This window comes from Rhinoraja longicauda, chromosome 11 (assembly GCF_053455715.1).
Source record: "Rhinoraja longicauda isolate Sanriku21f chromosome 11, sRhiLon1.1, whole genome shotgun sequence".
NCBI lineage: Eukaryota > Metazoa > Chordata > Chondrichthyes > Rajiformes > Arhynchobatidae > Rhinoraja > Rhinoraja longicauda.
Window position 1 is genome coordinate 47,195,653 of NC_135963.1, and position 17,133 is coordinate 47,212,785.

At 44.8% G+C, this 17,133-nt stretch overlaps 1 protein-coding gene across 1 annotated transcript in view; it reads left to right on the top strand.

The window, feature by feature from the left end:
* Positions 1 to 17,133, top strand: part of nmnat2 (nicotinamide nucleotide adenylyltransferase 2) — a 218,971-nt gene that overhangs the window by 148,643 nt on the left and 53,195 nt on the right. Inside the window, exon 4 of the mRNA XM_078407588.1 lies at positions 9,840 to 9,918. Coding sequence (XP_078263714.1) covers positions 9,840 to 9,918 — 79 coding nt within the window. The remainder of the gene's footprint in view (positions 1 to 9,839; positions 9,919 to 17,133) is intronic.

Genomic DNA, 17,133 nt, shown 5'->3' on the forward strand with positions numbered 1-17,133 from the left:
TCTCCCGTACATTTTCAAAGAATGCCTACACTCCGCACAAAAATCAATTTAACCACTTTTAAAATTAAATTTCTTAATACTGTTATTAGTGCACTGGAAATCAATCCAGTTTATGCCATGTTACTGTGAAGCTTGGTTTTCAAGTAACCCGGGCAAGATGTTATATTTCAAAACTCTCAAGTACTTACCGACTTGTCAGTGATTTCAGCGAAAATTAGGACGCCGGAGAAGCATTGACAGCGTGGGAATTTCGCGATGTTTCCAAAGACGGTGTAATCTCGACCTGACTCAGCATTGTCGTGGTCATTATCGTCGGGTAAAAGAAAATTTCGGCGATCTGCTACGACTTTGACAATCGCCGGCAGTCGCCTAAAAAATCGCCTAAGTGGGACAGGCCCTTAATAGTGCTGGCTGCAGCAGTCCCACTCCTCCATTTACTCACAACCCCAACCTCTGCTCTGCAACAACAAAGAGCGGCACGGTGGCGCAGCGGTAGGGTTGCTGTCTTACAGCACTTACAGCGCCAGAGACCCGGGTTCCATCCCGACTACGGGTGCTGTCTGTACCGACTACGGGTGCTGTCTCCCTGTGACCTGTATGGGCTTTTTCCAAGATTTTCGGTTTCCTCCCACACACCAAAGACGTACAGGTTTATAGGTTAATTGGCTTGGTTTAAATGTAAATTGTCCTTAGTTTGTGTAGGATAGTGTTAATGTGCGGGGATCACCGGTCGGAGCGGACTCAGTGGGCCGAAGGGCCTGTTTCCACGCTCTCGAAACTAAACATCTAATTTGATTCCTTCACCCAATCACAGCCCAGCATCCACTTCCCCATGGAGCAAAGCATGATCCATCCATTGTGCAACGAGGCATCAATTTCCTTCTCAACTCGTGACCTTTGCCACATCCCTGCTTCATTTCCTCCACTCTGGGATTATCCCCTGAGACGACAACACCTGAGACTTACAACCCATGACCTCTCTGTTTTCAACTGCCTGTTCCTCAGTAGGCTTCATACACAGTGAAGTGTGTTGGTCATAACCTCTGCACAAGGACCTTGTTATCTCTCTGAGTGCTCATCAATTAATGTGCCATTCCAGGCACTGAAGACTTTCTCCAACCTATTTGTCCCTGACAATCTTGTGCCAGCAGGCATTTGTGGCAGGTAATTTAGAAAAGCAAAACATAGCGCATTTAGACTGAAATGGAAATGCTTGTCTGTAAGTTACACGCTAATATGTCAGGGGAAGTTTGAAACTTTATTTTGCTTTTACAAGTGTGGGTATGTGGTTCAAGAGTCTTCGGCAGGGAGTTAGAGCAGAGAGAGACAGGAGGTGAATCTTATAGCATAGCATGGAACGTGCAAATTGGTATAAACCAGATTGCTCTTTAAAGGACAGTTCTGCCTCACAGCGCCAGAGATCCCATTACGATACTGACCTTGGGTGCTTTCTGTGTAGGTTTGCACATTCTCCCTGTGACCTTGTGGGTTTCCTCTGAATGCTCCAGTTTCCTCCCACATTCCAAAGACACGTGGGTTTGTTGGTTAATGGGCCTCTGTACAGTCCCCAAGTGTGGAGCGAAATGGATGCAGAGGTGGGATAACATTGAACTCTTGTGATTGAGCTATCGATGGTTGGCGTGGACCCATTGAGATAGTTGTTTCCATGCTGTATCTTTCAATTATCATTTGAATAATCTTATCATATAGCACAGTGACATGCCATTTGGTCCCTTACAAGAGCCACACAGCATGGAAATAAGCATTTCCACCTACTAAATCCACACTGACAATCAATCGCACTAATCCTACTTTTTTTTCCCTGTATGTTTCTTTCAACTGCTTCTAACGCAGATTTTACCGCTCAACTACCCACTGAGGGCAATTTCCAGTTACCTGTTCCCAGCCAATGCATCCTGGGATATAGGGGGAAATACAGTACTCAGAGAAAGCCCAGGTGATCACACGGAGAACATGCAAACACACACAAACAGCATCAAAGATGCTTGAATTTGTGTCGCTGAAGCTGTGGGTAGCAGCTTTATCAGCCATGCCACCTCTGCTAAGTCATCGATTTCCCTCACATGCTCCCTGAGTCCATGCCAAATTCTAATTGTATATCCAGTTTATGTTTTAAAGTTGGTGGTGTATTTTATTCCATTGGCCTTTCAGGTAATGTGTTTCCTTCTGTTTCTGTTTCTGTTTCTGTTTTCTACTGCACAACCAGTTTCTGTTTCTGTTTTCTACTGCACTGCAGCTGGGCTATCTCGCGCAGGTTCCAATCTTGACAACTCCCTCAGTTTAAAACTAGGTGCTCATTTCCCCCATTTAATTATTTTGATAATTATCACAATTTATAAAGCAATTTGCAGACATGCTTGCAGTTTGTAAACTCTAGTGTTGATGTAGCTGGGTCCCAGAGGATTAGACATTCAGGTCAACCATTTGCAAGCTGTTCATCTCAGCCCAAGGATGCTTATTGCAATTCTGATTCTCTGTCAATAGATGGTGCTGATGTTCCACACAGAGCTTGAACTGTTAAACCCAAGACCTTTAACCCAACTTGAAGTGCAGAATATTATCATCCCCATTTCTTCTTCGCTAATACTTTAGTATTCATTACCCTTGGCCAGGAACATCAGGCCATGCAGGTGGCATGATTGTGGCAACTAGCTGAACTCTTTCTGGAACTTGCATGAAGTGAGTCAATAAGGACTTTTGATTCAGGAGAGTATTGAGTACTGAGCTGGTCGTAGAGAGAGTATTGACCACTGAGCTGGTCGTAGAGAGAGTATTGAGCACTGAGCTGGTCACAGAGAGAGTATTGGCACTGAGCTGGTTGTAGAGAGAGTATTGAGTACTGAGCTGGTCACAGAGAGAGTATTGAGCACTGAGCTGGTCACAGAGAGAGTATTGAGTACTGAGCTGGTCGTAGAGAGAGTATTGAGTACTGAGCTGGTTGTAGAGAGAGTATTGAGTACTGAGCTGGTTGTAGAGAGAGTATTGAGTACTGAGCTGGTCGCAGAGAGAGTAATGAGTACTGAGCTGGTCACAGAGAGAGTATTGAGTACTGAGCTGGTCGCAGAGAGAGTAATGAGTACTGAGCTGGTCACAGAGAGAGTATTGAGCACTGAGCTGGTCACAGAGAGAGTATTGAGTACTGAGCTGGTCGCAGACAGAGCTACAGCTTAAAGGCTAAAAGAATGGCTGGGAGTGGAAGAAAGTGGTGATAGAATCGGTTTTGTTCTGATGTCCTGCTACTTCGATATTCATTGCCTGTCCCCCCCCCCCCCCGTCCCGTCCCGTCCCCCCCCCCCCCCCCACTCTCCACTGTTTCAACACACCTTTCTTAGTTTTTAGTTTTAGGAAACAGGCCTCCTTGCCCATCAAGTCCGCACCGACCTGCGATCACCCTTACACTAGTTCTATCCTACACACTAGTGACAATTTACAGAAGTCAATTAACCCACAAACCTGCACATCTTTGGAATGTGGGAAGAAACCGGAGCACCTGGCAAAAACCTATGTAGTCACAGGGAGAATGTGCAAGCCCCGTGCAGACAGCACCCACAGTCAATCTCGGGTCTTTGGTGCTGTAAGGCAGCAACTCGACCACTGTGCCACGGTGCCAAGAAAATCTTGGATATACTTAAGTTTCCTCTAGCTTATTATCTGGAGGATTAATTTTGACCCTACCACAAATCCCATATCCTTGCGAGTGATTCCATCTCCTTGTCAAAATACTAGTGGGAATGTTTGCAAAACCCATATCCAAATCAATCCAGTTCGCTTCCAACGCCAGGAGCACCTACTTCCATCTTTAACACATCCCACAATCCCCTTGTCAGCTGTATGAAAGAACTGCAAGCATGTTCTCTCGGTGTTCAGTGCCACAAGTGTATCTGCCAGAAAAAGATGGTAGATAGACACAAAATGGTGGAGTAACTCAGCGGGACAGGCAGCATCTCTGGATAGAAGGAATGGGTTGTGACCCTTATTCAGACTGAGCGTCAGGGGAGAGCGTAAAGCGTAAAGGGACACTCAGTCTGAAGAAGGGTCTCGACCCGAAACGTCACCCATTCCTTCTATCCATAGATGCTGCCTGTCCCGCTGAGTTACTCCAGCATTTTGTGTCTATCTTCAGTGTAAACAAGCATCTGCAGTTGCTTCCCGCACAGAACAAAATGGTATAAGCTTTTGTTTATTTCCAACATAAATTGTGTTACCCCAATTACCTTACTTGGAATAAAATCTTTATTTCTTTGCATTAAATGCCTGCATTGTTTGCTGGGCTTGGGTTTATGAGTCCCCTCCTCTGATTCATGGCTTTTGAAATGCAGATTAACCTCGGATGTACTGGCTGCTGATTGCATTCTGCAAATGACTTGGAACTGAAAGCAAATTGACATGTAATTTTGAACCTGTACAGAATCTGTTCAATTCTTCATTCTCTGAAGTTTTTCTATTGAGATTTGTTAGTCAGGCATCGAAGGAAGTCTGTTCTCCAGGGCACATCAGAATAACACCCCCTCAGGAAACAGTTTAACCATTGAGACCAGAAGTCAGTTGTTCAATTGTAGGACAGTGTGACAAGTGAAATGTTCTGCATCTCAAGACGTTAACCCGCACATTATTTTCCACTTTGCACTGCAGAATGAAACTTTGATCTTATTTGGTGAAATAGCTTTGAGCTAGCCTGTTATTAAAGACAGAATGCTGTTTGGGTAGACACAGTGCCAGGTTTAAATGAGCAGTGCACAAAAACATGCAGCTAACTCAAGCCAAGAGCAGTGCACAAAAACATGCAGCTCACGCAAGCCAAGCACCCGGATTAAGCCCACTTCACACCATTCTATCATTTCCTTTGTGAGATTTACATATAACCTGGGACTTAAATGTATGGTACACAGGGCACATCATGTAGGACAAGCAAAGTTTGTAGCATGGAAGAAGCTGATCAATTGCATTTGCTAATGTCAATGGGGTGAAAGGTAAGAACTAGGGAAACACTATCATTGTTCTGTCTGGTGTGTGAAAACGTATAAGATTATTAAGGGGTTGGACACGTTAGAGGCAGGAAACATGTTCCCAATGTTGGGGGAGTCCAGAACAAGGGGCCACAGTTTAAGAATAAGGGGTAGGCCATTTAGAACTGAGACGAGGAAAAACTTTTTCAGTCAGAGAGTTGTGAATCTGTGGAATTCTCTGCCTCAGAAGGCAGTGGAGGCCAATTCTCTGAATGCATTCAAGAGAGAGCTAGATAGAGCTCTTAAGGATAGCGGAGTCAGGGGGTATGGGGAGAAGGCAGGAACGGGGTACTGATTGAGAATGATCAGCCATGATCACGTTGAATGGCGGTGCTGGCTCAAAGGGCCGAATGGCCTCCTCCTGCACCTATTATCTATTGTCTAAAACGCCCAGATTCGGAGACAGTTTCTTCCCAGTTGTTACCAGGCAACTGAACCATCCTACAGTAACTCGAGAGCAGTCCTGAACTACCAACTATCTCACTGGTGACCCTCGGACAATCTTTGATCGGACTTTACTGGCTTTATCTTGCATTAAATGTTATTCCCTTTTCATGTGTCTGTACACAGTGAATATCTCGATTGTAATCATGTATTGCCTTTCCGCTGACTGGTTAGCATGCAACAAAAGCTTTTCACTGTACCTCGGTGCACGTGACAATAAACTAAACTGAACTGAACTGGGAGGAGGGGGAGCAAGAGCAGAATTACGGGGTGCAGAGGAGACACATGTGAGAGATCCATCTACTGTAGCAGACGGCAACCATGTTTACGAAAGAAAGAGGAGAATGGATGTCCCCGTGTGGAAAACCTCATCCTGGGAGCGGATGCAGTGCAGGTGGAGAGATTATAAGTAGGGGATAGTATCTTTGTAAGAGGCAGGATGAGAGGAGGTGTTGTCCAGATAACTGTGGGAGTCAGCGGGTTCATAATAGATGCCAGTTGATAGTCTGTCCCTGTGATAGACACAGAGAGATCCAGAAAGGTGGACGGAAGTGGTAGAGATAGTCCAAGGGAATTTGAGGGCAGGGTGGAAGTTAGTAACAAAGTTAATGAAGTCAACAAGTTCTGCAAGGGTGCGGGAGGCACACCCCGATACAGCCTTTGAGGAAGCCGAGAAAGAGTTGAGAGGTGAGACCACCACTGTACATTTGGAACAAGGATTGTTTGATGCAACTAGCAAAAAGACAGTATTGCAGGGGCTCCTGTGAGCGCTTATGGCCACACCTTTAACTTGAAGAAAGTAAGAATAGTCAAAAGAGAAGATGGTGAGGAAAAGGACAAGTTCTGCCTGTAAAAAAGGGAAAATAATTGGGATTTTAAGACTTGTCAGATTTGTTTTTGACAAATGCAACGTACTTTCATGTCTCAGATTTATTAAAATGAAAGTTCTTATAGCTGTAATATTTATAAATGATCTAAATGCATTGTTTGTGTAATTTTTACACCATTTAGGTGAATAATGCCTTCTAGATGTAAATATTCATTGGCATATCAATATCCTGAAACCTGTAATTTGAAGCATTACTCTGAACACTTAGTTCTGCAATGCTTGCTCTCGATGTAGAGCAGAAAATAGTATTTCCTTCATCCGCCTGATGTAAAAACCGAACTCCTCGTCTCCTCCAAAAGACTGGGAACAGATAAAAAAGGCCCTTTTTCAAAGACATTTTCTTCAAGTTATGGAGGATAATTGTCTAACTATCTATTTAATTGACTGATAATTTTGTTTACAGCTTTTAGGAAACATTTGTTGTTAAATTAGATAAAGCAAGGAGTCACCTGCCTCATGCTTCATGGAGATTGGCAAAATGGTTTTAAATTGCCACATTTCAAAAAGACACCAAGTGCTGGAGTAAATCAACGGGTCAGGCAACATTTCTGAACATAGATAACTCTGGACCCTTCTTTAGATTGATTGTGGGAGGGCCAGGCCTGGGGGGAAGAAAGCTGGGACACTTTCCCTGGCAGCATCTCTGGAGAACCTGGATACGTGATGTTTCAGGTCGGGACCTTTCTTCGGAGAGATTGTAGTGGAGACCCTCTCAGTTTTTTTCCCCCATCCCTGCAATCAGTCTGAAGAAGGGTCCCATCCTGAGATGTCACCTATCGACACAAGACCCTGGAGTAATCTTCAGCGGGTCGGGCAGCATCTCCAGACACCATGGACAGGTGATGTTTCGGGTCGGTCATCTATCCATGTTCTCCGGAGTGGTTGCCTGACCTGCTGAGTTACTCCAGAACTTTGTTTCCTTTGTGTATACCAGCATCTGCAATTCCTTGTTTCTACTCCAAGCTTTACGTATTCTACACTCCAAGCATTGTCATTCAAACATTAGTCAATCACCATAGGAAAGGCCATGGGCAAGTTTTGTTCAGATCACGGTTCTCCTTCATCACGCTCTCCCCCAGTTCTCATAAAAAAATGTATGTCCCATTGCAGCTAATCTAACTCCAGAAGAGGTGGCATGAATTGTAAATAAACTCCCACTGAGTGAGGAAAAACTGAGGAAAAATGGATAAAGTTGAGCAATAATAGTTAGCTTGTAATTGGCCTTAGGATGTGCTTATTTACTTAATTTCCCCCAGGGAGCTGTTGATCCTACTTCCTTTTGGCCCAGTTAGATTTTATAGTCATGGGCAGATAAACACAACTCCACCCTAGCCACAGGCAGCGTTTCTCAATGTAGCTTCTTTATCACGACCAGCAAAGGATAAGAGATAAACACCCTTTGTGTACCACACAGTAATCTTACTCTTCGTCTTAGAAATACAGTGCGGCACGGTAGCGCAGCGGTAGAGTTGCTGCTTTACAGCGAATGCAGCGTCGGAGACTCAGGTTCGATCCTGACTACGGGTGCTGCACTGTAAGGAGTTTGTACGTTCGCCCCGTGACCTGCGTGGGTTTTCTCCGAGATCTTCGGTTTCCTCCCACACTCCAAAGACGTACAGGTATGTAGGTTAATTGGCTGGGTAAATGTAAAAATTGTCCCTAGTGGGTGTAGGATAGTGTTAATGTACGGGGATCACTGGGCGGCACGGACTTGGTGGGCCGAAAAGGCCTGTTTCCGGCTGTATATATATGATATGATATGATATGAAACAGGCCCTTCGGTCCACCGAGTCCGCAATGACCAGCAATCTCCACACACTAACACTAACTATCCTACACACACAGGGGACAGTTTCCATTTATACCAAGCCAATTAAACTATTTATTCTCAAAATGCTGGAGTAACTCAGCAGGTCAGGCAGCATCTTAGGAGAGAAGGAATGGGTGACGTTTCGGGTCGAGGCCCTTCTTCAGACTGATGTCAGGTGGACGGGACAAAGGAAGGATATAGGTGGAGACAGGAAGATAGAGGGAGAACTGGGAAGGGGAGGGAAAGAGAGGGACAGAAGAACTATCTAAAGTTGGAGAAGTCAATGTTCATACCGCTGGGCTGCAAGCTGCCCAAGCGAAATATGAAGTGCTGTTCCTCCAATTTCTAGTGTGCCTCACTATGGCACAGGAGGAGGCCCATGACAGAAAGGTTCTTACTCAGTCCGCCTTAACCAACCTGATCTCCGGTGGCTGAGCACTTCAACTCCCCCTCCCACTCCCAGTCTCACCTTTCTGTCATGGGCCTCCTCCAGTGCCATAGTGAGGCCCACCGGAAATTGGAGGAACAATACCTCATATTTCGCTTGGGCAGCTTGCAGCCCAGCGGTATGAACATTGACTTCTCCAACTTTAGATAGTTCCTCTGTCCCTCTCTTCCCCTCCCCTTCCCAGTTCTCCCTCTATCTTCTTGTCTCCACCTATATCCTTCCTTTATCCCGCCCCCCCGACATCAGTCTGAAGAAGGGTCTCGACCCGAAACATCACCCATTCCTTCTCTCCTGAGATACTGCCTGACCTGCTGATTTACTCCAACATTTTGTGAATAAATACCTTCGATTTGTACCAGCATCTGCAGTTATTTTCCTACTAGCCAATTAACCTAATGCACAATGTATTAGTGTGGCCTTATATCTGTAGTGCTATATAGAAAAATCAAGTCCATCATGTTGCAGTGAACATTAACATTTAAACTCTTGCTGTACAGGATGCAGGCTCGCTGGCAAGGTCTGTATGGGGAGATGAGAGATTGTGAAATGTGTCCTTTGGCAAGGCAGCTGGTACTTTCATAATTTTCAACCATGGCAACAGTTACCAAGATCAAAGTAACTTGTGGACCCCAACAGTGGGAATGCTGAACTCTCTAATTTAGGCAACTTCTACAAACACTCCACTCCCCCCTCCCCTCCTTCTTCCCTCTCTTTCCCCCTCCTTCCTCCATTAAAAGTCAGTTAATAGTTCACATCGATGTATCCCTCGTGGGATCACACTGTCCCTAGCCAACAATCATCCTATCAGGGCACCTCCCTGCCTGAGATCATCTGTTACTGGCTTTGATTTGTCCTGGATCCAATTCCCCTCACTTCAATCAGTCTGGACCCAAACTGCCAACCATCCTTTTACCTCCAGAGATGCTGCTTGAGCCAAGGAGTTCTTCCAGCAGCCTGTCTCATGCCAGCATCTTCAGCCTCTTGTGGCCCCGCTGATGTGTTGCTCCCCATCCCTGATAGCATCACAGTCAACAATGCTGATTACGGAACAGAACACAATTATTTAAACCTGCACCAATGCTTTGATTGAATAAAAAACTGATGTTTCATCTCTCTCTCTCTCGGCAGTCATGCATGTTTAAAATCTAAGTTACCATGAGCAATGTTTATTATTAGTAGCTATGAATGTAATCTCTGTATCAACTTATGATGTTTCCACAGGGTGGATCCATGGGAGTGTTATCAGGATAATTGGCAGACAACTTGTAGTGTGCTGGAACACCACCGGGATCTCATGAAGGTAGGAGAAGGCAAGGCTCAGCTGGCTGAGATTAAATATACATGAAAGACTGATGATATCTTCCTCGTGTTGAGATCCACAAGGTACTTTGATCTGGGTAACTGGTGCCACGGCTGAAAATTATGCAAAAGTGCTCAGAAGTCACAGTGGCGCAGCGGTAGAGTTGCTGCCTTACCGAACTGGGTTCAATCCTGACTACGGGTGTTGTCTGTACGAGTTTGTACGTTCTTCCTGTGACCGCATGGGTTTTATCCGGGTGCTCCGGTTTCCCCTGCCACATTCCAAATACGTGCAGTTTTTTAGTAGCTTCATTGGCTTCTGTAAACGGTCCCTAGTGTATCGGATGGAACCAGTGTACGTGTGGTCGTTAGTCAGCGTGGACTCGGTTCCCACATTATATATCTCTAAAACTAAAACTAAAACAAAACTGAGATAATGAGGAGAAAGAGGTTCGTGTTTCCAACCTAACATAGAGATAAATTAATTAAGGTAAAATCTGTTAAGGAGCAAATGATGGCAACTGTATCATGATAGAGTGTAGCACCTCATCTGGCTGGCTGTATGTGGTGGTAGAACTGCTCACACATTGTGAGTTGGATGCCAAAACTGCTACAGCTACACATGTTGTTACTCAGAAATCATTACTGCAGCTCCAAATCACTGAGTGTGGGTCTGTCATGTTGTTTCCCATTTTTCTGGGAAACAAATTATAAGTAAACGGATTTAAGATTCGGGGAAAGGTGACGAGGACAGAAGACATTAAGACTCGTGGCATTGTAGAAAATAGGAGAGATTAAGGCAAAGGAGGGGGTCTAGGGGAAGATGTAAAGCTTGAGAGAGAAACTATTTGTAATTATCAGGAGCGTAACAGTGAGATTGCTCGAAATATCAAATTCCATGGCTCTTTACCTGAGATCAGTTGAATTCTTGAGTTCACTCCGGAATGCTGTCATATGTCCAGTTCAACATTATGGTTCTGTTCTTTAAACCAATCTTGAGCTTCCATGAAATTGTGTCGGAGGCAGACGGCTGAGAGACCAGAGTGGAAGAGAGATGGAGAATTAATGTGACTGGTGAATAGAAACTATGTGCTGTATTGGGCAGTCTAAAGAAGGGTCCCGAACCGAAATGTCGCCTCTCCACGTTCTCCAGAGATGCTGCCTGACCCACTGAGTTACTCCAGCAGTTTGTGCTTTTTGCTCAGGATTACAGCATCTACAACTCCTTGCGTCTGCTAAGTTGTAAGACACACAAGTGAATTGTTGATTCATTTGGAAAGTGAGTTTGGAGGCTTGGATGCAGAAAGGGAGGAGGCAGAAGGGTGAGTTTAGCTTCCCGCACAACTGTATTTCTGGAGCAATGACAGAAAACACTGGAAATTATCATCAGGTCCGACAGCATCAATGGAGAGAGAAACAGGCTGATTACCAGCATTTTATATTTATTTCAATTTTCCAGCATCTGCAATTTTTGGCTTGTGGAGTATTTCTGCAGTATTTTGTTTCAGGACAGTGGGTACAAGGTCAGTGTTGTGTATGAGGACGATTTAATATGAAATGACTTGCGCGATTTTACGCATGCACAGAGAGACTCAAGATGGCGATAACATGACCAAGGCACGCTTGAATACTTGTGTGTTCCGAGTTTTATTCATAGTCCGACTACAGCACAAAGACATAACCATTTGGCGACGAGGATGGGATTCCTCTAACAGGAACAGATTGCGGTCACTTTGAAGTTTTCGCACGACCGAACGTGAAGTTAATGACGCGGTATGTAATTGGAAAACATGGAACGCACGATCGCCGAGTGCACGCCAACCCCTCGATGCAACCTACCGTACAAACAGTGCTGTAGCTGTGCAGCGCAGCTCATAGAGGCAGCTATAGCCAGCAGAACATCAATCGTGTTCGCTTGCCAGTAATAGCTAAGCCACCAGAAGTAGGTGTCGTGCAGCCCAAGGCCCAAGTCCAGCCGCCGCCATTTTGTCACCAGCAATCGCCACCGACGACGAGTATCCGAGAGCAGACCAGCGACGGTGATAACGTTTAAATAGTGTTGTTGTGAAACCGAGTGTTAATAGTGTAACCATGGCTAATCCAATCGTTGGGAATGGGCCCCAGTTAGAATCTGGTTATACTTTTGAGCAATGGGCTGAAGTCTTGGTTCACTTCAAACAATATCACGTCAGAAGAGAAGAAAAGAGCGTTGTTCCTTACAGGTTTAGGAAGTAAGGGTTACTGCACCCTACGAGCATTGCTGCAGCCAGCTAAGCCCACATATCAGGAATGTAAGGATGCTTTGATTGCTCACTTCTCGCCAAAACCAACAGAAATAGTGCATAGGTATCGATTCTATACCTGCACACAAGCAAATGAAACAATCCCTCAGTTCCTAGCAAAGCTTTGACAGTTAAGTGAGGGGTGTAATTTCAAGGAACTGGAGAATATGCTGAGAGACAGATTGGTGGTACGGTGTGCAGATGTGAACATCCAGAGGAAACTGTTGGGTACACTAAAATTAACCTTTGGGAATGCAGTCAATCTTGCGACAGTGATGGAGGTGGCCAAACAAGATGTAGTTCAGATCCAGAAGATCGGAAGGCCTCAAGAGGATACTACCTCCGCCAATCAGCTTCAAAGGAAGGCGTCTGAACAGCAGAAGACAAGGAGTCAACAAAGGACAACCAAAGACAAGGGTCACTACTCTAAGAAATGCTGGAGATGTGGTGGCAGCCACGAGCCAGTGATGTGCAAATTTCGAGAGGGTAGATGCTTCAGGTGCTCAGGAATGGGCCATAGTGTGAGGCTGTTAGAGCCGACCAGCGGAGGAGAGGACAATGTCAGAAAAAAGCAAACCACTTGGAGGAGGCAGCTTCGAATTCATCAGAGGAAACAATGATCCACTTGGACGATGAATCGATCAACAAGTTGACAAACTCTGAACTGTATACAGCCACTTTGATAGTGAACGGCAAGGAGGTACAACTAGAAGTTGACACTGGAAGTCCATGGACTATCGTACCAGAAGAAGTCTTCAGCAAACTCGGTCAAGACCCTAGACTAGATCCCAGTAGCATCAGGCTGAAATCCTACACTGGCGAGAAGGTTGACATCTACGGACAGGCAGTGGTCCAGGTACAGCTCGAACCTCACAGTAAGCCAGAACGCTGAACATAGTGGTAGTAAAGAAAGGTGCAAGCCTAATGGGAAGAGACTGGTTAAGGAAATACCCTGGATTGTTGTCAAATCTAGCCAGCCAGAACACGCCAGAGTCAAGATTAAGTCCACCGAGTAGTATGCACAGTTTGCAAGATGCCATGGACACAGTCGTCAACAAACACACCAAACTGTTTGATAACAGCAGCCATGGAGTACTGAAGGGATACCAAGCCAAGCTATATCCACAAGACCAAAACAGTGGAGCAAAGTTTTACAAGGCAGCTCCTGTTTCATATGCAGCTAGAAAGCAGATTGATGCCACATTGGATGGCTTGCTGCAGGATGGCATTATCAAGCCTGTGAAGACAGCAGATTTCGCATGCCCGATCATAACTGTTCCGAAACTAGATGGGAGAATGAGAGTCTGCGGCAACTACAAGCTCACAGCAAATAAGGTGCTGAAAGTTGAACAGTATCCCCTTCCAACATTGGAGGATCTACTGCAGGAACTAGAAGGAGGAGAAAAGTTCTCTAAACTAGACCTCTCCCATGCCTATCATCAGATAGAGTTAGACCCTGGTGTTCGAAAGTCCACCACGATTAACACACACAAAGGTCTCTTCGAGTATACCAGGCTGCCCTTTGGGATATCCAGCGCACCAGCCATGTTCCAGAGAACCATGGAGAGTCTGCTAGCCGATATTCCCATGTGCAAGCCATACCTTGATGATATCATCATCAGCGGAAAGACTGACCAAGAGCACCTCAGGAACCTGGAAGCGGTCCAGTCAAGACTAGAGACCAATGGGTTACGTCCAAAGAAGGAGAAGTGTGCACTGATGCAAGAGTCAGTCGACTATCTCGGACATCGACTGAACAAGAATGGTCTTTGTCCTCTTCAAGACAATGTTGATGCGGTGCGGGAAGCAAAGCGGCCTGTGAACCAAAGCCAACTCCAGGTATACCTCGGCTTACTGGGGTATTACAGGAGGTTTATACCCAACCTGTCACAGGAGATTGCACCATTGACTCAGATGCTGAAGGCAGAGTACAGATCAGCAGATTCAAAGAGTGGGATTAGAAGCAGCAAGCCTGATTCCAAGTTCAAATGGGGAAAGGAACAAGAGCAGGAATTCCAGAGATCCAAGCGTCTTCTTCAGTGTGACAGTGTGCTGACGCATTACGATCCAGCCAAACCCATCCTGCTCCAAACGGATGCAAGCCCCTATGGCTTATGTGCTGTGATAAGCCATGTTGAATCAGATGGACAAGAACGCCCGATAGCTTTCGCTTCACGCACTCTCAAGCCCAGCGAAGGGAACTACGCACAATATGAAAAGGAGGGTTTATCCATAATCTTCGGACTGAAGAAGTTCCACAAGCAGTTACATGGAAGGTCTTTCACCGTTGTGACTGATCACAAGCCTCTGATGGGACTCTTTGGAGACCACAAGCCTTCTAGCCCGATGGCCTCTGCTCGCGTAGCAAGATGGCATATGATCCTGTCTGCCTCCAGTTACCAGATAGTCCATCGAGAAGGCAAGAAACACGAGAATGCAGATGCGTTGTCGCACTTGCCGATCCACGAAGAGGAATCTTCATGGAATCATCCGGAGCTCGACGAGCTTGATGAAGCACCAGAGACACGCATCAACATGCTCACCGATCTGGACAATGAAACAGGCAGCAGATCAAGGAAGCAAGAAGTGAGTCTTGGATGTGAATGATCATGTCATGGTCAAGAACTTTACATCAGGTCCCACTTGGCTTTACGGAATGATAGCAGAAGTCGTCAGTGAAGTCCTGTACAATGTAAAGTTGAGTGAGGGAAGAGTCGTTCATCGTCATGTCGATCAAATGAGAGCGTACTTGCCAAAAGGTGACGAACACACCCACTTCCAACAAAGAGAAGGGGCTCAACCAAGCGAGGAGCCACTGATAGTTCTGCCAATTCCAACCATCGGGGTAGATCCTGAAAGCACTTCAGAGAGTGACGACCATTTCATCCACAGTGATAACACAACATATTTCAGAACACATGAAAAATCCAACACGACAGATGTCTAATAGAACTACAAGAACACCTAAGAGATTTGAGGATTTTGTTCTTTATAAGTGAACTTTCAGATATACTAGCAATGTGTTATGTATTTTGTGCTACCTGCCTCCAAGTTAAAGGGGGAGGAGTGTTGTGTATGAGAACGATTTAATATGAAATGACTTGCACGATTGTACGCATGCGCAGAGAGACTCAAGATGGCGATAACATGAGCAAGGCACGTTTAAATACTCGTGTGTTCCGAGTTTTATTCATAGTCCGATTACAGCACAAAGACATAACAATTTGGTTCTAATTATTTTAAGTACTTGCAGACAAACCTCCCCCAAGCGCAGAATGGTTGGATTCATCCCTTGGGCAGTAAGTAAAGGGTGTCTTTATAAAAGCAGGCCAGAATAAATTGTGTAGTAAGTGCACATGAAAAAGAGGGAATGGCAATTCATATCTGATCTGTAAGCAAGATATAGCTTAAAATATGTTTACCTATTCGCTTTGTCAAAGTAACTTGCACTTTATAACTATTTTAGTAGCTCCTGCCAATTTTTTGCTTTGATGTAGAAAAATCAGCTTTCCTATAAATTGAAGATTTGTCCCATATAATTTCAAGTTTACCTTTCCCTGTCCATTATCTGTGTAAATGGCCATAAAGCCAAGGTACCGCAACAGAGAATCCTTATTCTGTTATCTGGTGTAAAAATGTAGCAGAGACCTCTTAAGTGCCCACATATTAAGTTCTATCAGACCGTGACTGGAACTCAAACAAACTGATGACTTATTGAAAAATGTGTAAAAGCACACTATACCATATACAAAGGCATGTGATATAAATTTGTTCCATTCTATGGCACTTAAAATGATAAATATGCTAGTCATTTTCTCTTGGTACAACAATTTTAAAGTAAAAGCTTTTGTTTTGAAGGAAATCTTGAAAGATAAATGTGCTTTGAGCTGAAGGTCAGAAAGATTTTCTCTCCACTGTCAGAGTGAACAACACTGTCCTCCATCATCTTTAGATGGGAATGTGTGCTTGTGTTTTCCCCTCCCCTCTCTCTCTGCTGCATTTTTCTGAATGTAATAGTTTCTGAGTTCTGGAATTTAGAAGGATGAGAGGAGATCTTATCGAAACGTATAAGATTATTAAGGGGTTGGACACGTTAGAGGCAGGAAACATGTTCCCAATGTTGGGGGAGTCCAGAACAAGGGGCCACAGTTTAAGAATAAGGGGTAGGCCATTTAGAACTGAGATGAGGAAAAACATTTTCAGTCAGAGAGTTGTGAATCTGTGGAATCAGAAGGCAGTGGAGGCCAATTCTCTGAATGCATTCAAGAGAGAGCTAGATAGAGTTCTTAAGGATAGCGGAGTCAGGGGGGTATGGGGAGAAGGCAGGAACGGGGTACTGATTGAGAATGATCAGCCATGATCACATTGAATGGCGGTGCTGGCCCGAAGGGCCGAATGGGCTCCTCCTGCACCTATTGTCTATTGTCTATTGTCTATTGTCTATTCCTATCCTACAGTTATGGAATGGAGTAGACACTGAAGCACCCTAACAGAACATAACCCAACCAAGTTTTGCATCTCCCATTTGTGTTACGCTGTGATTGTCTTTGTTAACGTACTGGGTTATCCGAATTCCATGTCTTGTGTGTAGTTTGCATCTTAGTCACCAAACCTTACGTTTCTTTGGACTTTTACCGCCTGATTTGGGTGGCATGGCATCATGCGATAATAATGATTCATCTGGTTTCTCATCCCAGCTGTATGGTTCTTCATATTGTATTGTATTGTATTGTATTGTGTATTGTGATGTACTTTCCTGTTAGCAAAATGGAGAAAACAAGTCATTTACTTTAGGCTTCTTGAGTGGCATTAATGCAAGTGAATGATGCAAATTCTCAGCACACATTCCATTTTGCCACAGGTTTAAGCTTGTAGGAGTCAGTTGTTTGGCTGTAACTGCATTTCTTTGCTCCTACACTGTTGAGAGACACACT